General features: G+C 36.9%; 4 protein-coding genes across 17 annotated transcripts in view; 2 read left to right on the top strand and 2 right to left on the bottom strand.

Moving 5' to 3' along the window:
• c2cd5 (C2 calcium dependent domain containing 5) overlaps positions 1-1,852 on the top strand; it is a 33,967-nt gene extending 32,115 nt beyond the window's left edge. For all 12 annotated transcript variants that reach the window (XM_065283653.1, XM_065283652.1, XM_065283654.2 and 9 more), the window contains 3 exons: positions 354-547; positions 640-786; positions 867-1,852. In XM_065283653.1, the coding sequence (XP_065139725.1) occupies positions 354-547; positions 640-786; positions 867-992 (467 nt within the window). In that variant the 3' untranslated portion in view covers positions 993-1,852. The remainder of the gene's footprint in view (positions 1-353; positions 548-639; positions 787-866) is intronic.
• LOC135773824 (uncharacterized) overlaps positions 1-25,312 on the bottom strand; it is a 184,778-nt gene that overhangs the window by 36,826 nt on the left and 122,640 nt on the right. The gene's annotated exons all lie outside the window — the stretch shown is intronic.
• On the top strand, positions 3,178-17,437 carry lmf2a (lipase maturation factor 2a). 3 transcript variants are annotated; one of them, XM_065283646.2, is made up of 15 exons: positions 3,178-3,388; positions 6,611-6,864; positions 7,144-7,172; positions 9,916-10,106; positions 10,235-10,413; positions 10,488-10,626; positions 10,723-10,857; positions 11,561-11,666; positions 11,779-11,875; positions 12,270-12,452; positions 14,937-15,105; positions 15,218-15,329; positions 15,529-15,637; positions 15,919-16,318; positions 16,495-17,437. In XM_065283646.2, exons 1-14 carry the CDS (start codon positions 3,295-3,297, stop codon positions 16,315-16,317), a joined length of 2,196 nt encoding a protein of 731 aa, XP_065139718.1. In that variant the 5' UTR covers positions 3,178-3,294; the 3' UTR covers position 16,318; positions 16,495-17,437. The 3 variants fall into 3 exon arrangements, with proteins under 3 accessions (XP_065139718.1, XP_065139719.1, XP_073671883.1); XM_065283647.2 differs by lacking the exon at positions 3,178-3,388 and adding exons at positions 4,760-5,219; positions 5,537-5,714 and having other exon boundaries at positions 15,919-17,437; XM_073815782.1 differs by lacking the exon at positions 3,178-3,388 and adding an exon at positions 4,760-5,714 and having other exon boundaries at positions 15,919-17,437.
• miox (myo-inositol oxygenase) lies at positions 17,584-23,533 on the bottom strand. The gene is made up of 10 exons (XM_065283648.2): positions 23,455-23,533; positions 23,124-23,195; positions 22,942-23,022; positions 22,548-22,710; positions 22,220-22,287; positions 22,038-22,147; positions 21,876-21,943; positions 21,122-21,171; positions 18,281-18,393; positions 17,584-18,167 (listed from the first exon to the last, which is right to left on the bottom strand). Exons 1-10 carry the CDS (start codon positions 23,470-23,472, stop codon positions 18,059-18,061), a joined length of 852 nt encoding a protein of 283 aa, XP_065139720.1. The 5' UTR covers positions 23,473-23,533; the 3' UTR covers positions 17,584-18,058.

The raw sequence follows: 25,312 nt of genomic DNA, 5'->3' as shown, positions 1-25,312 counted from the left end.
TTCGACATGAGATCTTTCACACTCTTTACTGAAACTCTGTAAAGCTCATGGTTTGGGTTGGTTGAGGCAGATTTGACATTACTTCTCTATCTCTCTGTCTCTTTGTATTCGCATGGTGTTTATTTGCATGGTGATATTGCAGTGCCATCGCTTGGCTTAAATCACACGCAGATGATCTTCAGCACACACACAAGCACACCAGACCCTTTTCCTTAGTCACATCGTTTGTCTTGTCACATCCGTTGGTCTTGTAGAGCGTCCTCTGAAGGCCATGTCTGGTATCTTCCCACCCCCTCTTTCTTTTTCCTTCTCTTTCTCTCTGCATCTCTCTCCCCATCTTTTACGCTCAACAGCATCATCTCTGGAGAAGAACAGCCCGTTGCCAGAAGGCCGTTCTCGTTCTCTGCGGTCAAATCGCTCGTACTCGGGTGGTTCTGTCACTGTGGTCAAAATGACTCCTCTGTCTTTCATTCCCGGAGCAAAGATCATCAAATACCTCGGCATCATCAACATGTTCTTCATTAGAGAGACAACCTCGCTTAGAGAGGTACACATCTGGCTGTATTGACAAAAGGTACATTAACATTGCACACTATGAACCTTACTTACTAAGACTCGTGTTTGCATTTTTGTTTTTAGGAGGGAGGTGTGAGCGGGTTTCTGCATATGTTCATAGCTGAAGTATTCGCAATGGTTCGTGCCCACGTCGCTGCTCTCGGAGGAAACGCTGTAGTCTCCTACACCATGAAGGAGTGTGTGTTCATGGAGAACCCTAATAAGAACCAGGTTAATAAATACTTAGTCTTACAGTATACACACAAATAGTCTTTATTTTTAATCTATGCTGTGCTGTTTGTGCTTTCCAGGCGCAGTGTCTGATCAATGTCAGTGGGGATGCGGTTATCTTCGTACGAGAATCTGAATCTGATGTGGCGTCTCTACAGTCGCAGTCCGCTAATACACAGACCTTCAACGGTGGGGACGGAACGTAAAGCCTAATAAACACAAACAAACTCTCAAGTTCACCAGTTTTAACATGAACCGTGCCATCTTAAGCCGAGTGAAGCCAGGTCATGTTGAAACTAACCTGTAATTTAACCAAATCGATAGTTTCCAAAAATAGGTGAAAATTTGATGTTTAAAATTTTTTGTATGTTATATTTTTGCCCCTTTGATTTCACAGAAATCTTTTGATATCCCTTTATGGGAAAGGACTTCTGCCATGTTTGTTTTTTGTTTTTGTTTTGATTTGTAAGCCATTGTTGTTCACATTCCATTTCGTCCATGCGAGATTGAGGCAGCTAAGAAATTCAAAAAGTCTGTAGAATGAGTTTGCGTTTAAAGTCGGTGTAAAAGTGTTGTCATCTCTCAAAAACGACAATGATTTTTAAAGAAAAAATCAACTACTGATGTTCTCATACAAACATCCAGTTTAGAAAGAACTGAACCTGCCATGCGGGTTTCGAATCTGACATTTCCTGTCATGTCCTACTGAAAAATCATGTCAAGTGCTGGAATTGTGTTTGTTTTCTTTTATGTGCCACAACGTGTGCATTTTTTAATCAAAATGTTTGGATCGGACTGGTTAAACTGGTAAGATCCATTTTTGCATGTGCAATGCCAGTAATTATTAATAAAAAGAGATATTTTAATGCTGAGGCATGTTTATCGTGCACTGCCCATGGGACACTTTAATGTACAGATGATGGAAATGGAGAGGAGACAAACGTTTGGATGTGGTGGGCAGCTTGCCGCGTTTTAATGCTGTTATTTTGTACACATGTTTGCCTGGGGACAAATCAAAGTTGTACATGAAGAAGATATAAATGAATAAAAATCTTATGGCTCTGAAGTGTCGAGTCCTTATTTTTTGCTCTTGTTTAATTGATCACAGATGCTATGACCTGTAAAATTTCGGTGATGGCTTAAGAGTCCGCAGTGGAAATTGTTAAAAACAAAAAATCCAATACTAAATATGAACCCATCAATTTTATAATGACTTATTTATGAGGTGTCCAGTTATAAAAAGCCTCTGAAATATTAGTTTGTCTACTCTACCATATGATCAGTATTATGTATGAAATGCATTTTTGTACATACAGTGTTGCTTGAGTGAATCCCACAAACTTGTTTTTATGACTATGAGCATTCATTCAAAAATTTGAGGGTTATCAAATGCAGTCAGGTGGAGAAAAATATGCATTATGAAACGTGCAGACAGTAGGCTACAGGGTTGATGCATTAAAGATAGGACCCATTTAAGGAACGACCCATTTAAAACCAATCCCCAAAATGAAGCTACAGTAAGTCAATGGAATGAAATACACTTTGAGACATCCTTTAATAGTAATAATACTGCAATGCATGTTGGACTTTTATTAATATAATTTAATTATTGTAAAGAAATGTTGGTCACGCGATGTCTATTGTTCCAGCAGTTTTTATGTTCTGAATAGTAATTATCTTCTTATGTAGGCTATAAAGCTTCTTTTCTTTTGACAGGACGCGTTCAAATGTTTTCATCAACAAAAACCATTTCAACATTTAGTAGTTAGCGTATATTCCAGATTACAATTTAAAAAAAGCGTACTGTACTCGTAGAGTTCGTGGACTGGGAGCTAACTACAGGCTTGTTCGAATTTATACGGCGCTGCAAGAACTGACAGAAGGGTGACGTCAAAGTACCGCGAGAGAGATTCGAAATAACACCGTATTATTTCCTAGAATCGTTCTCGCGGTACCTTTACGTCATTCGCCAGTCTGTTCTTACGGCGCAGCATGAAGTTGAACACACTAGCGTGATCTGACGCCCAAGTAAGCACTTCCAGGACTTTCTGTGTTCTGCAATATTTCATTATATCAAATATAATTTCATGCAGTAATTACGCAATATTCCCTTTATTTGATTTTATTTTGATCACAACAAATAATTTTGTCACTTGAAGTTCACCAGTTGAGACCTCATTAATCCGAATCTTTCGTGAGCTTGAAGAATGGCAACCTAACGTTAGTTAATATTCATAAGTTGTGCCCTAACTATAGTATATGGTTGGTTGTTTCGGCCTCTGGTTTCGGCTCTCTGGTTGTCTAAACGTCTACTTTTCACTGACAGACCTCACCAGCCTATCAACTGTTCTGACTGGGCGTGCGTAATAAATATTCATGACGCAAGCCTTCGCCATACAGAGGCAACGTGGAGTCTGTTTTCCTGCATATCAGACGTGTCGGTTTTGTTCTCCATCTTGACAGGAAAACTGTATCCTATTTGCTTGATTTAGGAGTTTTTACATAAAAATGGGCGAAATAAGATTGCCCAGGCACATGTTTTTGTGGTGCCTGTCGGCAATTTATATGTTTGCATTTGCGTCTCTTTATGTCCAGATTCCAGGTGAGTGAGTGAAGATTTTTATCTCAACTTGCATATACACTGGACCCGCATGCAAAAATATGCTTTTGGAATAACTCAAAATGTCAAGTTGTTTCATATTTCCTTTAGAAAGTAATGCACATTGTAACAACTTGTAAAAATATATCCACAGGATGTTGTCCTAGTGTTTAATGTTATGCTACGGAAAACCCTATGGGAAAACCTAAACATTTGGAATGAACTTTATTTAACAATTTTGTTTTTACAAAGCCCCATGTGTCTTTGCAAAACACCTTAAATAAAATGAACCTGTTGATTCTTTGTTTACAAACATAGTTCGATCTAACAAAAGCATTTTATGTTCATAAAGTTGCTTTAATGTTTTCATATAAAGTAGTAAATCAGTAGTACTTCAAATAAATAGTAAAGTTTACATCAGTGCAAATACATCACATAAAAAACAATTGTGTATATACTTCAGTATTTACTATAGTAAACTGTAGTAAAATTCCTAGATGCTATAGTATAGTGTGTTTAACTTGACCATACCATACTAAACTAGAAGTCTATTTACTACAGTATTTACTGCATCTGACCAGTTCACTTAATACTACAGAATACTAACAAACTAGTAATTATTATAATAAATTGTAGTTTAGGCTACTTCAGTATATTACACTACTAGTAAATACTAATGTATGCTACAGGTTTTTTCATGTGCATTACTATATGATCCCATCACTCTAACATGGTACAACCTACATTTTCTTTTATATTATATGTAAATGTAATATAAAATAATTGTAAATGTACATCAAATGCATTCAAATTATGCGTTTTTCTCTTTGGATCGAACCCATGACCTTTTGTGATGTTAAAGGGGACAGAGAATGAAAAAACATTTTTACCTTGTCTTTGTTGAATAATTGTAGTCTATCCGCATTCACGAACATACAAAAAGTGCTAGACATGCTAAACATCTCAGTCTCGTAGAAATTCCTCTTTTAGAAATGTCAGCCAGAAAACGGCCCAATCTGAAAAACTGATGTTTATGACATCACAGGCATCTAACTGCCCCTCCACTTTAAAATAATTGGCTACATTTTTTGAGTGGCAGCAAAGTCAGCCAATCAGTAATGAGATTGCAAGTTAAGCCAGAAGGGGGAGCCGAATAGGTGCAAAACCACTTGTTTAAAATCCCCCACCCTAATAGGGCTATCTGATAGGGGTTTTTAGGAAGCTTCTAAGGCATTACAGACCCAAACAAAGATTTTTTTTTGTCTACATGTCACATCACAGAACAAGGATAAATACCCCGTTCAATCATTCTATGTCACCTTTATGTAACCCGGGTTATCAGGTTACTAGTTAAGATTAAGAATGATAAAATAATAATAAAGTGAAAAATAATAAAATACTTAAGTGAAAAAAGTGAAAAAAGTAAGAAAGGAGGAAAGCTCTAGAAGGAAAACTGTTTTGCCCAATCACAGCCCTTATTTCAGTGACTGACTCGCCAACGAGCCAATGTTAGCAGCACTTTCATAAGCCCCACCCACAACCTGCAGCAGCGCTGCTGGACTGTCAGTTTGAGAGACAGAGCGGGAGAGTGAAACGGAGCAGCTACACAGAGCGATATTCAGAGATCCTCTGTTATAAAGTTTTAAAATAGATCGCGAATAACTTTGAATGCAGTAAATAGTCATATTTCTGAACGGATTCGATTACGTGAAGTTGTCATTGGAGTGAGAGGACGACAAAGCGAAGATTTGTGAACTGAAAGTGGATGAAATCCAACGGAGAATTGGAGTGTTGCAAATGAGCTTATTTGAATATATATGAAGTTATTGCCTTGGTGAGTCACATTTTACGTAATACATTATCTGAGAAAAGTGTCATTAACTAAATAAGCTATTGATATGCAGTGTTTACATGGGCCACGTGAGCACAGCGTGAGCTGTAGTATTAGCACGAGGGCTAAAGCTAATTTCACGTGCAAAGATGCTGATGAAATGTGATTGTGAAACTTAAATGTTAAAAAGTTAAATAAGTGTTGAAACATGATTTAATACTTTAATCAAAGTGTATACATGATTTTTGCTGTTAAGATTTTTGCTGTTAAAAAAAGTTGAAATTGATATTGATTGTCTTTCTGCCTTGTATTTTTTCAAGGCTGGGTTTTTTTTGTCTATGATTTATTCTACGTGATTTCCTGTGAGAGATTCCTGTTTTGTGCCATATTTAATCCTTCTGGAGAGGAATCTGTGTATCTGACGTGATTAAATATGCACAATGGCGAGCCACCAACGAACCTGTTTCCACTTTGAACTGTGCTAAAATTCACCAACTGGTAGGAAAATTCCATTTTTTCCCTTGCTTTTGGACACAAAAGACTTTCGTTCTTGGAACTTTCGATATTTTCGCTACCAAAAAGGAGAGATGGTCTTTTGAACTTGAGCTTATTGAAAGAGTTTAATAACTCTTGTTACTGAACTGAATCATTTGATTCACGAACTGTGTTCAACTGAGTCGTTTGATCCTTATTTGAACTGAATTGAATCAATTTGATGCATTTGTGTATTTTCAACTCATATTGTTGAATATTCTGTTGAGTCTGAAAAGAAAAGTGATCTGTTCTGAGAAATTTGAATCACATACAGTGTTCTGAGTTAAATTGAATGTCCAACAATACTTTTTTTGGGTTTATTGAATGTAATATTTTGTTGAAGGTGATATTATTTGCAAAATATTTTGGCTGAAGTGAAAGAATCACACACTACTGTTTTATTTTGAGAGTTTTATTTATTTTTACATTTTGTGAAGAGTGTGAAACTTCAAATTGAATTGAATCTGTCAAAGTGTTGAATTTTTGGTCCTATAAGAAATGAAAGAAGATCTTTGTTAATTGTTGATCTTCACTGTTGACAACTGATTTCATATCTGTGAATTATTCATTGAAACAAATAACAAAATAGAAATTTTCTACAATAATACAATTCACTGAATCAGAACAAACTTTGTCAGTCACTTACTCACCTGCTGTACTGCCTCCACTCTCCAGTAGACGTTCCTTGCTTCTGATATACATTGGCCCATACTGAAAATTATTACTAGCTGTAGCGCATCAGTCACGTTGCTCGCTACATGTTACATTTAACACAATGTTTTCTCAACTGAGCTACATGAACACGTGTGTCAGTCACAGGAACTCATTCAGTTTCTCACAAAGTTTCTCTCTGTCTTTAGGTCTGTATGGGAATGAGGGTTTGTTGCCAGCACGCTGGAAGCTGCGGGTTTCTGGTAAAAGTCTTCTGGAGCAGCTGAAGGATTCTCCCACGCTGCTGTGGTTCGGTCCGCGCCTTGGTTTGGACACACAGCAGTGTATGGAGCTGCTTAGCCTGACCGGAGCTTTCATCAGTTTGATGGCTTTGGCTGTACCTGTGTTAAGAGACTGCAGAGTTTTCCTGGTGCTATGGATCCTTTACCTGTCACTTTACGAGGTAAAGGTGTCAGCAATTCTGCTCTCTGGAGATTTAGCTGATAAAAATCTATGTTGTTTTCCTGCATAGCTCAATGGTAAAACATTGCATTAGCAGCGCAAAAGATCATGGGTTTGAACCCAGTGAACAACACACATACTTATAAAAGCATGTATACCTTCGCTTTAGATTAAAGAGTCTGCCAAATGGTAATATGTAAATGTAAATCAGCCAAGCACTTCCTATTTCCAGGGTGAACAAAGCATTTTCTAAGGTTATGTTGTGTTTTTATATCTTTAGGTGGGCCAGGTCTTCTTATACTTCCAGTGGTGAGTGTCAGATTTGTATTAGTAGTATGTTTTTCCAGTAGTATTTCATCATATTATGATGTTTGACAAATGCTTGTGTTTCCTAAAGTGTCCTGAAACATGAAACAAGCACAGCAGTGTGTCTGGTAAAGTCATCAGTTTCGGTTGAGTCCGATCAACCTCGAGTTGGTGAACACAAATGTACGCACAGAATAGTGAGGCAGATGTAGGGTTGCAAAGTTACGGATATTTTAAAGGCTGGAAATGTTATAATGGGAATAAACTGTAAATTTGCAGAGTTGCTTATAAAAGGGAACTGAAATGTAGCCTTGTTTAAAATAAATTGCAGCGTGATTTTGTTTAAAACACCAGGATTTAATGCAATTTCAGTTGAATTTCACATTTTAGGCCACACCCCCTGAATGTTCTTGCATTCTTCCATAACATGCATAGATAATTTTTAAAATCCTGCACAAAAAATAATGTCAAAAAGTCCATCTTTGCATGTATATATTTGTTTAAAACTTCTTTGTCCTGTGTGTAAGCTAGTGTGCAACAACATTATACCATTGTAACAGTGGCAACTTTTTTGAAGCACACAATGCGAAGTTCATCAATACATGTATGTAGCTTGTCATGTGTGTGGTTCGTAATTTCAAAATATGTGTTCTGCATGTCGAGAGATCCTGTGTGCATCACGTGTCATGCCAAAATAAGTGGCTGCTGCACATGCGTCTAAAGGGTATATGATAAAAGAGACGCTCGTGTTTGATTACGCATGAGATTATGCGAGTATCTGGCAGAGTTTACTGTTAAGGAAGTGTCTAGCGTTATCCTAGAAATCTAGACGCACCCTAGCGGCCGCAAAATATATTTGCTGCCAGGGTTTAGTCTAGGCACTCACAATACACTTAACAGCTCCAAAAACCAAAATTTGGTCAGGCCAATCACATCGTGTGTAGCGTCTGTGGGGCGGGCTTAACATGATGACGACAGAGCTGCAACGGTTCCTACTTGAAAACAAAGAATGGCTGCTGCTGCCGGCGAACAGCTTTCTTTTGAAGCGGCTTTGGCCGCGACTCTGGAGGAATTAGACTTATGTTTTTCTTTGAGAGAAGAGCAAATAACCCTACTGAAGTCCTTTTTAAGAAAGAAAGATGTGTTTGGAGTTTTGCCGACTGGTTACGGTAACTACGTCACCTTCTTCGTTGCTCTGCTTGGTCATAGCGCTATCCTATTGCGTGCAGAGGCATTTTGAGGGACAACCTTATATCCCGCCCCTTGCATTGAGCCGTTTGTGTGAAGAGTTGCCAAACCTTACATCTTGATGTAGGTCTGGCTAACCAGGCTAGTCTAGCGTGTATTTTGGGAACATAGTCGTCTCTTTTATCATAAACGGTTTTGACGCGTCTGCAGCAGGCACTTATTTTGGAAAAGGTAACAACACGTGACAATCCTAACACTTATTTAGGATTGTAAAGACAAAGCCACTGCATTGTAAAGACAAATTCACTGACTTGAGAAAACATTTAGGTAAGATAATTAAATTAAATACCCAAAATTTGGATCCAGGTATAAATTCAGTCTTCATGAGCGTGAGTATCAGGATTCTTCAAAATTTGTATTACCTTGCATGCATGAATGTCTGCTTATGATGACCAAACAAAATGTTTATTTATGTTTGTATATGATGTAGTTTATATTAATTCCTATAAATTCCTGTTAAGTTTTCAATTTGGATTTTTTTTAAATTCCCCAGATTAACTCTTTCACTGCCATTGACGAGATATCTCGTCAATTAAGAGAAAACGCTTCCCCGCCAATGACGAGATTTTCCGTCTTTCCGCAATACCCCTATTATCCACCAGGTGTCACCCTTCCGCAACTCTTTAAACCCGGAAGTATTGCCCTATGCCAAGCGGCTGCATGTCCGTGTCTGTTTTAAAGATCGCTCTGAATGGGATCTCTATGAAAAGTCCGTCACAAAAATGGAATTATCTCTGCTTTTTGCTCAAAATGTGGTGTTTTTGCAGAAACCTACCCATATACAAAAGCTGATTACAAAAGAACTACTGAAGGTAGGATGAAACAGTTTTTTTTTTTGAAAGCAGAGGGTCTGTTCTTTCATTTGGCATATTGTATGTTTATATATTTAAAGAAGAACATTTTCTGGAAGGCATTAAACTTTGGTGAAAATCGTGAAAACGCTGGCGCTGGCTGGCAACTTTTTTTAAAAACGCAGGCGGTGAAAGAGTTAAAGGCGACATATCATAAAAATCTGACTTTTTCCATGTTTAAGTGCTATAATTGGGTCCCTAGTGCTTCTATCAATCTAGAAAATGTGAAAAATATCAACCCAGTAACTTATTTCTGATAAACCATTATCTGCAAGCATGTGAAAAAATAGGTCATTAAAATTGTGATGTCAGAAGGGGATAATACCGCCCCTTAATCTGCACTATCCAACCACGACACTGCCATTTAGTGCTGAGATCAGCTCATTTGCATTTTAAAGGACACCCCAAAAACGGCACATTTTTGCACACACCTACAAAGTGGCAATTTTAACATGTTATAATAAATTATCTGTGGGGTATTTTAAGCTAGAACTTTACATATGTTCTCAGGGGATACCAAAGATTTATTTTTATCTTAAAAAGGAAAAAACCTTTAGTAGTCGAATGAAGAAACATTATTCATGATTTCCAGGCTGAATCACAAGTCTGTGAATTGATATCATTCAAATATTTTTTTTCTCTTTCAGGGATAACCTGTTATTGGAGACGGGCTTTTTGGCCATTTTAGTCGCTCCCATGAACATGCCCTGGTCATCGAAAGTGCGTCTTCATGACAATGTGACTTTCTGGCTGGTGCGCTGGCTGTTGTTTCGGCTGATGTTTGCGTCAGGTGTGGTCAAGCTAACCAGTCGCTGTCCCACCTGGTGGGGCTTAACAGGTGAGAATAAATGGAGGTAGAGCATATTTGTGACCATGGCTGTGAAAACCCAACTTAAGTAATTTTTTGTGATTTGCATAATATAAAGAGCAAAAGTCATACCCTAGTGTGTGTTGTTTTCTCATTAGCGTTGACCTATCACTATGAGACTCAGTGTATACCGACACCACTGGCCTGGTTTGCTCATCAGCTGCCAGTGTGGTTCCAAAAATTCTGTGTGGTGGGAACGTTTTTCATCGAGATTGCTGGGCCCTTCATGTTTTTTAGCCCTATACGAAGACATAGACTGGCTGCCTTCTACATGCAGGTGTGTGCATGCATGTGTTTAAAGTGTCTTGTATATTTCTATGCTTTTCTAACATCCGTCTCTTTGATTGACAGGTTCTGCTTCAGGTTATGATTATCCTGTCTGGGAATTATAACTTTTTTAATATTCTCACCATCACTCTGTGCGTCTCTTTGCTGGATGATGAACATGTCAATTTCTGGCTCCGCCGAACATCACCAAAGACAGAGAAAAGTACGTTCACATGCAAATTAAGAGTACATTTGATGGTTTTTATCTGTCTGAACCAAACTTTCCGCTTTATCACATCTTAATGAATTTTTTTTTCAGCATCTTTGCAGACTCTTATGTCTGGTGTAATTTTGATGTTGGAGTTTGGTGGGTACGTGCTGCTTGTTTACTGGACTGTCCTCTACTTCGACCTTCAGGTGGATTGGGAAAAGAAAAGCATCACCTCCAAAACTGGTAAAGCTTTAGCTTTAAGGGGGCGTGTACATCAAGGCGTTTATGCCGGCGGCTGACATACGTTTTCAGCCACGTTTAAAACCAAGGGGCAACCTTGCGGTCTCTCTGATAAAGCCAATACGGAAGTGACTTAAACTACAATTCATCGACTGGCCACTAGAGGCTGCCTCCAAAAGGGAATCAATTCCCATAGACCCCCATGTTAAAATGCCCAAATTTACGGCAGGAAATAATACAGCCTGTTACAAAAAGTGATTTTGGTTTATATAGCTATTTTTTCCCTTTCATGACAAGTGTGAAGCGGGTGAATTTTTTTGTAACTCATCCGTTTTAATTATATTAAGCCATAAAGTTCTGCATAATTAAGGGCGTGGCCACTTGAGTGACGGGTGAACTGCCACTGCTGTCACTACTGTTGAGCTAGGTGGGCGTGGTTTCAGCATCCAGCCACTTCAGCTTCACCCACGTCCCGCCTCTTTACCCATTTTTGGGTTATTTGCGACTAACGCGGAGCTATGATGGCAACAGCAAACCCCATCAACTATTTGTGCTTCAAAAAAGCTATTGGTGACGTCATGGACACTATGTCCATATTTTTTACAGTTTATGTATGTTTGGTGTACACACCCCCTAATGTGTGATCTCAAGTTTATCTGACTGATGTTCGATGTGATTTATCTATCTTTTGATTTCTACTCTTCAGCCTTTACGTATTTTGAGTTCAATGGGTTTCTGAAGGCCGTGACTGTGCCCAGTATTTGGATGGGTGTCTTTTCTCTTACCTGGGAGATCATCACTGCAATGTTTAAGTGAGTCATTCTCATTGGCTCAATATGTCCACTAGATGGTGTTCGTGGTATAACAAAATGGTTTTATGCTCAGTGATAGGATATAATAGCTATGTTTGCATGTGTTTTACAGGAGTGCTTGTGTAAAGGGTGTATTTTGGCGTCTCTGGAGCACAATCCAGTGGGCCATCATGGCTGCAGCTACAGTCTCCATGTTTGCCATCAGTCTGGTGATTGAAAACTTTTTGTCTTTTTGGTCCTGTTTGTTTCTGTATAAAATTATGTCATTCAACGCTGTACTTAACAAGATGGCTTTCCATGAAAGTGAAGCATCGTAATAGCAGTCCCTGTAATCCAAGTCATCTTAGTTAGTATAAGGAACAGAGTGTGTTTTGTGTCTACGTAAACCTCATTGCTTTACTGGCTACTCAATGGTGGTTTCAGATGACAACATCTTTGTTCTGTGTTGGCCACTGTAGCTTTTCCTATTTGTGGTGGACTGAGGCGTTGGTTGCAGGTTGCAACCTCACTGCTAAATGGCGCAAAAATGTACAGACTGCACATTTAAAGAGGGATAACAACGCTGATAATGGTGTGTGTGTGTGTGCGTGTATATGAGAGCAGGTTCCATATACCTACTTTGAAAATGATGCTCACAATGAACTTTGGCCTGGCATCCGGAAAGCATTCGAGATAACTGACCGCTATCAGTTGGTCAACTCATACGGACTCTTCCGGAGAATGACAGGGGTGGGAGGACGTCCAGAAGTGGTGATCGAGGGCAGCATGGATCGCAACACATGGACGGTTTGTTCACAATTATTACAGTGTGTAACTCTGATCATTTTTTGGTTTGATTATAGTTTTTTTTTAGTAAGCTTGGTTCTGATTTGTTGACTATATCCAATTTTTTGACGACCTGTTTACATCATCTTTTAAAAGCGACTCTTATCCGATATCTGTATGTTTACTAAACACTTTGCGAAACAATTCAGGGTAGACTGACTGAACCAGAACAGCTAAACCACAGAGGAAGTAAAATGTTGCAATATACAATGGATCGACAAAATGATTATACGAGATTACAGAGCTTTATTTCTGTAACAAGACATAAAACTTCAACATTACTCCACTAAGTGGAGGCATCGCACCAAAGATGCACTGCTAACAAGAGTCATGTGATCGCGGTTGGTGTCCACCTGAGTTGACATAATTTGCCAGCGTCGCATTTTCAATGACGCACGACAACTGGAATTGAGTCACTTCAAGTAAATGCGACCTAATATTGCTGTTTAAATTACATTTCTTTTTATTTCAGTTTTAGTTTTTGGTTCATTTAAGAATTTGAGTGCCTCATCTTAAACTTTTTTTTTTTGCTAAGGCAACATTTTAAATGATCGTTCACACTTCAAGTTTCTTTACTAATATTCAGAGACGTATTTTTATTTTACTTTAATCTTTAATTAGTTTAGTATTTGATAACAACCCTGCTGTGTATAGTAAGGGATAATGTAGAGTAGGGATGCACCGATACCACTTTTTTGGAATACGAGTACGAGTACTTGCACTTCAGTACTTGCCGATACCGAGTACTTAATAAAAAAACATGATTTAAATTTACAGGTAACAGCTTTAGTCATATAATTTAACAAAAAAACAAAGGACTAGTTTTCCAGTTTGTTGTAAACTCTGCCTCTTTGGACAACACAAGAGGCATTAACCCCTTACACGCCGCTCAAACATAGACATTTCTCACACTGTGGTATCGATTCCAGGTATCGGGGGACTTTTAACGAGTACGAGTACTTTAGAAAATGTGGTATCGAGGCCGATACCCGATAACAGTATCGGTATCGGTGCATCCCTAATGTAGAGCCAGCGGTGACATCTTTTTTGAGGGCGCTCGATGCAAAGCTTGTCACAACATCGTCATTTCAAAATATGTGTTTGGCGAGTCATGTAAACTTATGTGTATCACGTGCTTCGAAGGGGTTTATGATAAAAGAGACGCTCATGTTTGCCAGATACTCGCATAATCTCATATGTAATCAAAGTTTAGTTAGTGTCTTACGAGTATTTTGTGAACGTGAGCGTATTTTTCGTCATAAATCCTTTCGACGCGTGTGCAGCAGGCACTTATTTTGACATGACGAATGATGCACATGGTTAACATGACGCAACGAACACATATTTTGACATGACGAGAAACACGCATGACACTTCGAAGACATATTTTGAATTCGTACCCCTCAGAAATCAACGGCTCCCATTGACGGTTGTTATTGCAGAAAAATCCAACAGGTTGATCAGGACTGCGACGCAAAGCAGATGGGTCGGTGTCAACCTAAAGGCATTTATTAGCTATAACAGCTGTCTGGCCATACATTAATCCCTTACTTAACACAGCAGAGTTGTTATCAAAAACTAAACTTATGAAAACCATCTACTGGACTGCTATGTGTACATTACTCTGCTTTTTACATGGCTACTAGCAGCATGGGTAAATATATGAACAAGAAATATTAATTTGATGTTAACAAACCTTTAATGAGAAAACCCCGTTTCCTAGTCTCTTAAGCCAAACAAGGTTTAAAATTCAAACAAGATAAGCATGGATTTAGTTTATTTATTTGTAAATAAAATCTCATATATGTTATTAATTATGCATACTTATATTGAATTTATTTGAAAGTATATTAACTTGCACCTGTCAAGATGATTTGCAGTACCTGGATGAGCCTGGTTTAGGTGGTTGTTTTTTGGGGATACCAAACTTCAGAATGTCGCCACTGGCCTATCAGAATCAAGCATTTCAGACTAGAGGTCGTCTTGGGTCGATAGAAATGTACCTGACCCAAAATGACCCGAAATCTCTTTTTACCCGAACCCGACGTACACAAATCTTTTTTTTTTTTTTCGAGACAAACTCGAGTAATTTAGACCCGAGTCCACCCTATTTGCAATTTAATTTAACCCGATTGGACCCGAATGTAAACCGCAATGACGTGTGTGTAGTCTGCAGCCCTGCATGCACCAGTCACACAGGAAGAAACCCGGTGGCCTCGCAACCAATTTGACCCACTGCTCCATTGATTTTCATTCGTTATCTGATGACGACACAAAGGTAACCGTTAAAATGTGCATTCAAAATTGATTGACAGGTCTGTCTCAACAAAATTACCTTCTTCCAGGTCAACTATCACTGATTTATTCATAACAAAATTTTGGTCCAGATGTCATGTACGGATGCATCCCTGATGAATATCTATTTGGTGTTTGTTAATCCTCCAGGAGATCGAGTTCATGTATAAACCCGGGAACATGACAGCAGCGCCCCCTGTGGTGACTCCGCACCAGCCCAGACTTGACTGGCAAATGTGGTTTGCAGCTTTAGGACCTCACACGCAGAGTCCGTGGTTCAGCAGCCTCCTCCATCGACTGCTGCAGGGAAAACGAGACGGTGTGTTTGTATCAAGATTTAATTCAACCCAGTTTGCCAGACACAGCTCTCAGTAAAATGTTTTTTCTGATATATGGTATTAATGTAAATGTTGTATGTTTGTGTTGTGCAGTAATAAGGCTCATTCAGACAGATGAGACTCAGTATCCATTCAGTAAACAGCCTCCGGCGTATCTCAGAGCTCACCGATACAAATACTGGTTCACAAAGCCGAAAGAGGACGGGTGAGAGCACTTCAAACAACTACAGCTCATCAATGCCACGTAGTGTTTAAAGTTTCATCACAAGGCTTCAATCAACTAAGATAAAACACTAAATTAAAAGGCTTTGAAATCACTTAATGCCATGCACATCAAATATCATTAGCTTGATATAAAATCAGTGCAAATCTATAAAATGACCTCACATGTGTTTGTGTTTTAGGTCATATCCTCAGCGATGGTGGAGAAGGGTATATGCGGAAGAGTTTTATCCCATAGTGCACCTTGGTGACTCTTATCTTGAATATATGCTAGATCAATATGGTCTGAAGGTAAGAAATGAATTGATCATCAAAGCTGGATAACTGCAAATCTTGATGCCCAATTCCAATTTTTTCATAATTTAAAAGCGACTCTTATCCAAAATCAGTATTTACACTTAAAGGATTAGTCCATTTTCCTAAAAAAATTCAGATAGTTTACTCACCACCATGTCATGCAAAATGTTGATGTCTTTCTTTGTTCAGTCGAGAAGAAATATTTATCTTTTACAAACCAATTAAATCATGCAAATTCTGTTAATTTGAGATGTCCCTCCTTTCTTGTGCATCAGGATAAAGCTCCTCTGAAACGCAGCTCAAAAGCTTGGTTGCCTCGGTTATTGGAGCATGTTAGCGAGCATGCGCGTGAGATACCAGCTCCTCTTCTGCTGTGGACTCTCTTCAGCTCGGCAGCAACCGTCTGTCTTCTCAACACTTTATTTTCACGCACACATCGTCACCACCACCACGGGTCTAACCAGAACCAACACGCAGATAAACCCAGCACAGACAAGACCCACTGCAGCGGGACAGACGAGGACAAGAAGAACTGTGAGAAAGAGAAGGAAGATGATAGAAAAGAGGATTCAGAGGTAGAGGATGATGGACCAGACGGAGATGAAGAGGAAGCAGAACTCGAACAGGAAGAGGACGTGAGCTCAGAAGAAAAGGAATTGAAGGAAAAGAAATGAGGTTTGATTAGACTCTTTGAATAACAGCTCAGGGTAAAGTACGGTAATAACATCTGCCCCATAACATCAGCACTTATTTATACCGGTGTATTATTAAAATATCTGTTTAACAGAAAGATCAGTGAAGCAGTGTTTGTTTCCCTTTGGTGTCCTAAAACATTTCACTAAATCTGACAGGAAGAAAGCATTTCAGCGTTGACCCTATGAACAAGCAAAATCATTAGGCCATGGAAGAAAATGAAAAACAAAGTAGGTTATTGTTTTTTCACACACTACATGATGCTATTTTATCTTTCTGAGACCTAAAAATAAAACTATCGTTTTTAATCTCTCCTGTGCTTATTGTTATACTGTAACTAGAATTAAAAAAACAAATATCAAAAGGTTTACTGAAAGATGTAATAAAATATAAAATACATTTTTATTAAAGAGGAGAATATGTGAAAATATTTTTTTTTTCATTAGACAATCGTTTGTAAATGTTGATGACATGAAATTGTTTATTGGACTGTAACTAGTTTTGATCTGTGTATGTTATTGTTATTGTGTTTTGTATTGGTGTGAAGTCTGAGAAGTCTGCTATATTTTGACACTGTGGTCTCTTTTAAAAAATAAGACACTATTTTGCATGTTTATTTTGATAGTACAGGTTAAAAACACAGCTTTAATGTTTTGTAATGTTTTTAATAAACAAATAAAATATTACACTAACACACATGCCCTTATTTCAAAAGAAACAAAGCAATTTATTAAATTTTCAGTCTATACATCAATCATGTATTTATAATGTGATTTCTTAAGTGTTTTTTAAGGCTGTAATATAACATTTTGCATTTGTATGAGAAATAATCCCATTTAAACTTTATTGGTGAGGTGGTGTTTATGCAAAATTAAACCATAATGTTTTAAATGTATATTTTTAATAGCTTGCCTAAAAGATCCTATAGATATTTTATTACAATATATAACAGAAAATATACTAAGTGCAGGCTATTACAAATGTATGTGTTTTACAGCAGTGGCGGTTCTAGGGAGGGGCCAGCGGGGGCCAGTGCCCCTGCGACAACAAGCTTGGACCCCCTTGTGGCCCCCCTAAATGTGGGGTGTGAAATTATTTTTACATTTTTTTTGCGATCGTTGTTTTTTTCCGTAATTAGACAGTAGCATAAACATGGTTTTTGGCCTGTTAATGTCTTTAGTGCACCCTGCAAAAAATTATTTTTAAGAAAAACTAATCTTAGTATTTTTGTCTTGTTTTTTTAGTAAAAATATAAAAAAAAATCTTAAATGAAATAGCTTTTTCTTGATGAGCAAAACGACCCAAGAAAATAAGTCTAGTTTTTAGACCAAAAATATCAAATTTAAGTGATTTTATGCATAAAACATGTATTTAGGGTTTAAGAAAAAAATGTACGATTTTTTTCTTACCCCATTGGCAGATTTTTTGCTTGTTTTATGCGCAAAATCACTTAAATTTGATACATTTTGTCTAAAAACTAGACATATTACTAGACTTAATTTTTAGATATTATTACTGAAAACAAGACAAAAACACTAAGATTTTTTTTCCTTGAAAATCATTTTTTGCAGTGCAATGCAGAAAATAATATGACAAGAATAAGGTCTAAATGTAACTGGCCCCTCTAACAGTACAACTGGCCCCCCCCAGTTGAAATGGTCTAGATCCGCCACTGTATTACATGGATATTATATAAAAGGTTAAATGATACATTACAAATGTTCACCACTGCAGTAACCCAGGACAATATTTATCAATGAGTGACTGATAATACGGCTTTAGTCTCTCCACATCCGGCAACTCTGTGCTCTTCGTGTACAAATCAAATTTGCTGTTGTAGAAAAGACAAACAGACTCATGTTATTGATCTGACTGTAGAAATCAAAGCCAAAGCTCTCAGAAAAGGGTCAACGGTCTCAATGAAATAAACCGTCAATGACTTACTTAAACTCTTTCACCCAGGGCAGCATTTGCAGATCTTTATCGTTGCACAGGTGCATGTAGTCTCCATTACAATGCCACGGGTAAAAGGAGTGGAAACGGATCATGGATAATCCCTAACAAAAGAGATATTGTTTTTTAGGAATAGTGTTAAGGCAAGGTAACTTATTGATCTCTGTGTGTTACAAAGTTATGAATGAAATTCCTTTGTTTCCAGAGTTGAAATTCAGCATATGGGTGATTATATACCCTACTGAAAAATCCAAGTCCAGCATAAACTGGTAGCTGGTTTTAGCTGGTGCTCTCAGCCTGGCAAAGCTGGTCAAGCTGGTGGGTCAGCTGGTAGTCCAGCCTGACCAGCTAAGTCCAGCATAACAGTGACCAAAACACAACTAGACCAGCTGTCAAAACCAAGCTGGTAGACCAGCAAAAAAAGCTCACCAGTTTATGCTGGTCTTAGCTTGATGTTTGAGTAGGATACTGTACTACATTCTGTGTTTTTCTGCTTTATTCAAAGTTATATTTTTATATTTTACTAATTTGTTAAAATATTTTCTATAACATTTTATTGAATAGCTGAAAATCATGATTTCCTGTCATACTATGTTCCCAGGGTAACCGTATCCCTACTGAAAAATCCAGCTAAGACCAGCATAAGCTGGTGAGCTGGTTTTAGCTGGTTTAGCCAGCTGGTCTATCTGTGTTTTGGTCACTTTTTAAGCTGGTCAAGCTGAAAGACCAGCTCACCCACCAGCTTGACCAGCTTTGTCAGGCTGGGAGGACCAGCTTAAACCAGCTACTGGCACTTTAAACCAGCTACCAGTTTGTGCTGGTTTTAGCTGAATTTTTTTTTTAGAAGGGATTGACAGTTACGTAACAGAACCACATATGACAAAACGCAGGGATATACACAGAGAAACACATAACCAGGGCATCGGGACGCCAATATTCAGGAAACACTTCAACCAAACATGGATCTTATTTATATATAACAACTTATGTCCTTCTATTTTTACTAATTAGTTTTTTTCATTCAACATGATTTTATTCAGGGTCATTTAAACGACGTTAAAACGTTTTTACAATCACGTATTTGTGCCTGGTACACAAACGGTTAACAGGTCTCGTGCTCTGTAATGAGTCCCGCCTCCGTAACGGACATCGCTAATATGATTGGGTTTGCCTTTCTTTAGTCCCGCCTCTCTAAGCTACGTCGCTTTGTGATTGGTTTGTATTTACTTTCTAAACGTGTAGGCTGTTTTTTTTTTACAGTAGGCTCCAAAGCAGCGCCAAAGCTCATTCTGAACAAGACTTGATGTGAATGAAATGATTATGCAGGCAGCCTACCGGTAAATAAAGTAAGTGAAGAAGAAAGCATTCTTATATTAACAGTTTTATCCACAATATACGGGACACGTTGTTACACATTATGATTCAGGGAAAGTGTTTCCATGGCAATCCCACTAGACCGCTTGCAAAAATAGAAAGCACGAACAATAAAATATTTGCTAACTAACTTAGTAATTGTTTTTTGTTTGCACTATTTTTGTAATGGCTGTTGAAAGTTTGTGTTAAATTGTTTTTCTGCTGGAGCAGATTGAGAGGAAATGTGTTTAGGCTACTTGGCCAGTAAAAATTTTCACTGACATCACAAAAAAGTTAAAAAAAACATGTGTTTTTTTTACATGTGTAACCTTAATAAATATGACATCTAAGATTAATATGACATTATTTACGTCTCCACCAACGTCAAAATCACTCAGCCCAAGGGTGATTCTCACGAAACCATTGAAACACCACGGCACTAATGATTTTAGCTATAAAATGTGTAATATATTAATATTAAAAAGCATCAGAATTAACACAATACTGTGTTCTACCTTGCACAATGTGTGATTTCAACATAAGAATTTATAATTTGTCAATTTTATCTCATTTTCTGCTGAAATTCTCATTACCGCAATGTGTCCGGCTGTGTTTGAACATGCGTTATGTTGTAATTTAATCAAATTAACACAAGAATATTTAGAGAAAAAAAAATGGATGTTTTGCTAGACTACTTTAGATGACAGAAAAAATATTTACTGAATATTCATGTATAATAATAATGAAGAAAAATTAGGATAATGATGTGTCCATGCCTGATTTTCTCATCCTCCGCAACACTTTTTGAGAACAGTTTAAGCACACATACAGAATTTTAATAAAGTTTGATTTTGAGTGACCAAGCACATGGACCAGTTACTTCAAGATGGCTACCAGGTAACATAATTTTTTTTACAGTAAATTTGAAATATTGTCTTGTCAGAATGCTTACACGACATTTTGATTATCATTACCGCAACAGATGCTTATTAAATGTTAATTTAATTAATAGAAGCATAATACTTTGATTTTAAATGCATGTGCAGAATCTCCAAATTATGTTCTTTCAGGTTTGTCATGTCATTTTGAAAATATGTCAGTGTTGATGTTTTCTGACTGTTGCGGTAATGAGATTTTTTTAGGACTAATTTTTTTAATTATGTTACAAAAAGTGTTAAATGATAAGTAAAAGTGTTTAAATTAATGTTCCCATTTACTCCAGACTATGTTTTTCAATGTCTGGTGGGAAAAAAAGTAAATTTAAGCAATTTTTACATTTTCATGCTTAACATTTTTAAAACCAAGTTTTCGTGAGAATCACCCCCTTGCACATGACTGTCAACACTGTTACTCTACCTTGATAACAGAGTTTAACAGAATGGACAGAAAAAGATACCGGTAGACAAAATAGACTTTAGACACAATGTACCTGCACTTATATAATCAGGCATATATGTAGTTTGAAGGTGAGCTCATTACCTCCTCAGGTATGGTGCATTTGTTGAACTTCATTACTCTGTACAAATACTCTGGAAAAAGTGCAAGAAAAAAGAAGTTTTCAGTATGGAGATTTCGTTTTTTTGTTTTGTTTTACATTGTACTGCGCATGTTTATTAGTATAGTTTGTTGTTTGTTTAAAGAGCACCTATAGTCCGATTCACGTTTTTAAACTTCATTCCTGTGCAAGTGTGTATTAGTACATGTTAACAATATACAAAAAGCACAAACCCCAAAGTAAATCTCTTTTCTTGCACTACAACAAACACACGGATTGTAGGTAACAGTTTACTTCCTGGAATTGGTGACTTGGACAAGACCGACATATCAAATCTTTTAAACAGGGTAAGTAGCGTTACATTTCCGGCTGATGTCAGAGGTATTCAGGCCAATCACAAAGTACAGATTAGCTGGCCAATCAGGGACACAGAGCTTTTCAAATCTGTGCGTTTCATGAAGACAGGGAAATCTAGAGCTACAAACATGTATGGTATGTGGAAAATAATATAATTTTTTTAACCATAAACCATGCGAACGTTGTTTTTCGCAATGCAATAGGTGCTCTTTAATCAAAGTAATTTTACATAAACAAGATGCATCACTGTTATTGATATGAATGGGGAAGATCGCAACGGTCTGAATGGCCGCTCTAGTCCCGCCTCCCAGTAAAAAATAAAGCCAGTCGTCAATCGAAATCTGATTAAAATCCTCTGGGAGAATATCTGAAATTATTTACCATCATGTCCCCAAGACATCAGGACATTATCCAAACCGCATTGTGGTTTATAAATCCCGAAATCTGTGCTGCATAAAGAAAGCACATGCATACATAGGAATAGGAATAAAACTTTAAGATGTCAAGATTATTTTGCTTTAAAAAAATTCATAAAAGTTGTACTTGAGCGCGTGGTTCCTCTCATCTGGATTGTCTTCAAAACTTGAGTTTCTAAACACTATTGAATTTTGAAACTTGCATCCAACTGGAAACGTGTCTCCAACTACTGCCCACTGCAATGAAGGCGATGTGTATTATTCAACAATGTGATTGATTTTCAAACTGTGATGGATACATTTCCTCACCTGTGGCTCTCCGTACAGAGCCATGATTTTTCCAACGTCATGGATTAAACCGACTAGCTGGAACCAATCTGGAAGAGTTAAAAATCACCAAAAAATAACTTTAGCTTGGTTAAATATTTAAATTCTATGGTCCCATTTTAGACCAAAAATGTCAATACAGAGAAAATACATTGAAATATTACTAGTAGCCCTGAAGAGAAAATACTTTCTGCTCTGGACATTGATTGGTGCTGGACACCTTTAAGGTATGTGTTTATGAAAAGCACGAGCTTATCTAAGCAAGCCATTGTAAACACTCCTGTGACCTTTATCCCCCCAGACTTCTCACCTTTATCTGGATGCTCTCTGCGGATGCCCTCGGCGGTCTGGAATGCATGGAAAGAGTTTGGGAAGTCGACGTCCGGGTCGGATTCATCGACAAGTTCATCCAGGGAATTGATGCTGTCCATCATTGTCATTCTGAAACGATTACAGTTTGCCCACTCCAGGTGCTGAGGTCAGAGTTCAGGTTTACCCATCCAAGAATTTTTTATACACACCAGACAAACATTTAGCCACAATAAACTTTCCTCGAAATGATTAATATACTTTAATAGATGCTTGAATGGTAGGCTCCCTAATAGAGACGTAAATCCTAATTGTGTTTAAATGCAATCTGTACATAGTTAGATGGGTTTTGCTGTTGTTTGTGTATGACCAGTTGTGTGATTTATCTCACGAACCTTCTTTTTGACAAAGTCCAGCGTTTGGTACGTGTGCATCAGCTTGTATGTGTTAAACACACGATCATAGAGATCTCCACTCTGTCTTACACAGAAAATGATCAACAATGTAACATCAATAAGATTGGCATGAGGCACTTAATGGTAACCCAATTTTACTGTACATTCACAGTAAGTTTTACCTCAAAGTTCCTGAACTCCTCTTTATCTTTCTGAAGATAATCAGGGCGATATGCCAGAGACGGATCCGGACCCTAATGGTCAAAGTGTGAAAATATGAATAATTGCACTTACCTGTGCAATGAACATAGCAGGTTTTTCGGTTTAGCAAAAAATATTTTGCATCATGCATTAAATGTAATTGATTACTATGCATTATATACATTACAGTTTAAAAGTTTTGACTGAAATGTTTCTCATTACAACATAATTCCTATAGTTGCACGTGTGATGGGTTTAAAATGTAATCAAATATACATACATATATTTATTTAGCAAATAGGAGATACATACCAGGTTAAGCACCCTCATGGTTTAGCCGAGGTTCTCTCGTTCAGGGTAAAGAAGGATGTTGTGGTGGGGTTGGAGTGTCTCTGTCTCTATTTATCAATGCACATACAGGGTTCATGAACTGTAGTGGGAAAAACTAGTAACAGTTTAACTTGAATCTTGCAGGGGTCTGTCAGTATGCGTAAAGGTGTTTGTGTGTTTACGTGTATGAACGCTCGCTGCAGTCTATAGCAGCATCTGATTGTTATAGGAAGTTCAGAATATAAGTACATTTTATGTGTGTGTAGATTCAATATTTTTAATGTAGGTTTGATATGTTTACAGTAATATTTTGCAACTTTAAAGTGTGTAGTTTATTTCATTTAGGACGCATCAGTGCAGGACACATCAGTAGACTTTCTCTTGAACCTACGTATACGTATTAACTAATTGACTTTGGTTGAGACTTGAGTCGTGATGTCATTGATTTTTCTGATTCATTTATCTTTCTTTCACGTTCCCGTAGCTCAGCTGGGACAGCATGGCACACGCCGGGGTCCATTTCCAGGAAAGTTTGTTTAAAAGATGTGTGTTTGAAGGATGTATGTGCGTGTATGTTTGTTTGTGTTACACCCCAGTGTTTTATTGGCTGAAAGATTGTGGGTGAGTCTGTAATCTGAGGTCAGGTGTACACGGTTTAAGGTCATATCACACAGTCACAGCACACACTGTTATATGGAAACACACAGTCTCATGCTGACATCATCTGAAATGATAATAATAATAATCATTATTATTATGTATATTTGAATGCATTTGTATGTATTTTGCATTACAAAAGCTACTTTTTTAGAAATCAATGCTCAGCTAAATGTTTCATTGTCCATCACATTTTAGTACATTTTAAAATGTATTAAATTGAATTGTTATATATATTTTTAAGAACAGTATACTACTAAGGAGATGTATTAAGTGTATTACAAATACAATTTTTACAATATTTACAATTTTATTATTACAATAAAGATGAAATATGAAGGACCACAAGAGTCCTCTAGAGAGAATTTCAATATTTTATAACTATTTGGGCAATAAAAAAGGCATACTTTTGTTTAAATAAATAGACAAAGTTCTAAATAATTCATTATTTAACATTTTATTAGACAATAAAAAGTGAGATTATAAAAATAATTTAGAAATGAAATATTCTAAACTTAAAATTGAATTGTTATATATATATATTTTAAGAACAGTATACTACTCAGTAGATGTATTAAGTTTACTACAATACAATTTTTACAATATTTACAATTTTATTATTACAATAAAGATGAAATATGGAGGGCAACAAGAGTCCGCCAGAGAAAATTTCAATATTTTACAACTATTTTGACAATAAAATAGGCATTGATACATTTGTTTAAAAATTCATTAATTATTATAAATAAATAGATAAAGTTACAAAAAAAAAATCAATATTTAACATTTTATTTGACAATAAAAAGTGAGATTATAAATTATTTAGAAATGAAATATTAATAAATAGTTCAAATTAATGTAACAATTTACAAAAACAACATAAAATGCTTAATAGGTGCATAATTTTAAATTGCAATTATAAATTCTTAATAAAAAAAATTAATTTCAAAAAGCAATTTTAAAAGAGAAATAAATGATTAGATTTATAAATGAACTGCAAAAACAGGATTATATTAGGGATTTTAAAGGGCGTTTCCGTTTAAAATTTTTGTTTTCATTTTCCTTTAGGTTCTCTTTTACCTTTTCGCTATTCGATTTGCTTTTGTTTTAGACTTTTAGCCTCAAACTGTTAATTTTATACAATATGTAATGGGGGTTAAAGATGCAATGTGTAAATTTTAGG

The sequence above is a fragment of the Paramisgurnus dabryanus genome, chromosome 9 (assembly GCF_030506205.2).
Source record: "Paramisgurnus dabryanus chromosome 9, PD_genome_1.1, whole genome shotgun sequence".
Lineage (NCBI taxonomy): Eukaryota > Metazoa > Chordata > Actinopteri > Cypriniformes > Cobitidae > Paramisgurnus > Paramisgurnus dabryanus.
This window is presented reverse-complemented; position numbering and strand designations above follow the sequence as displayed.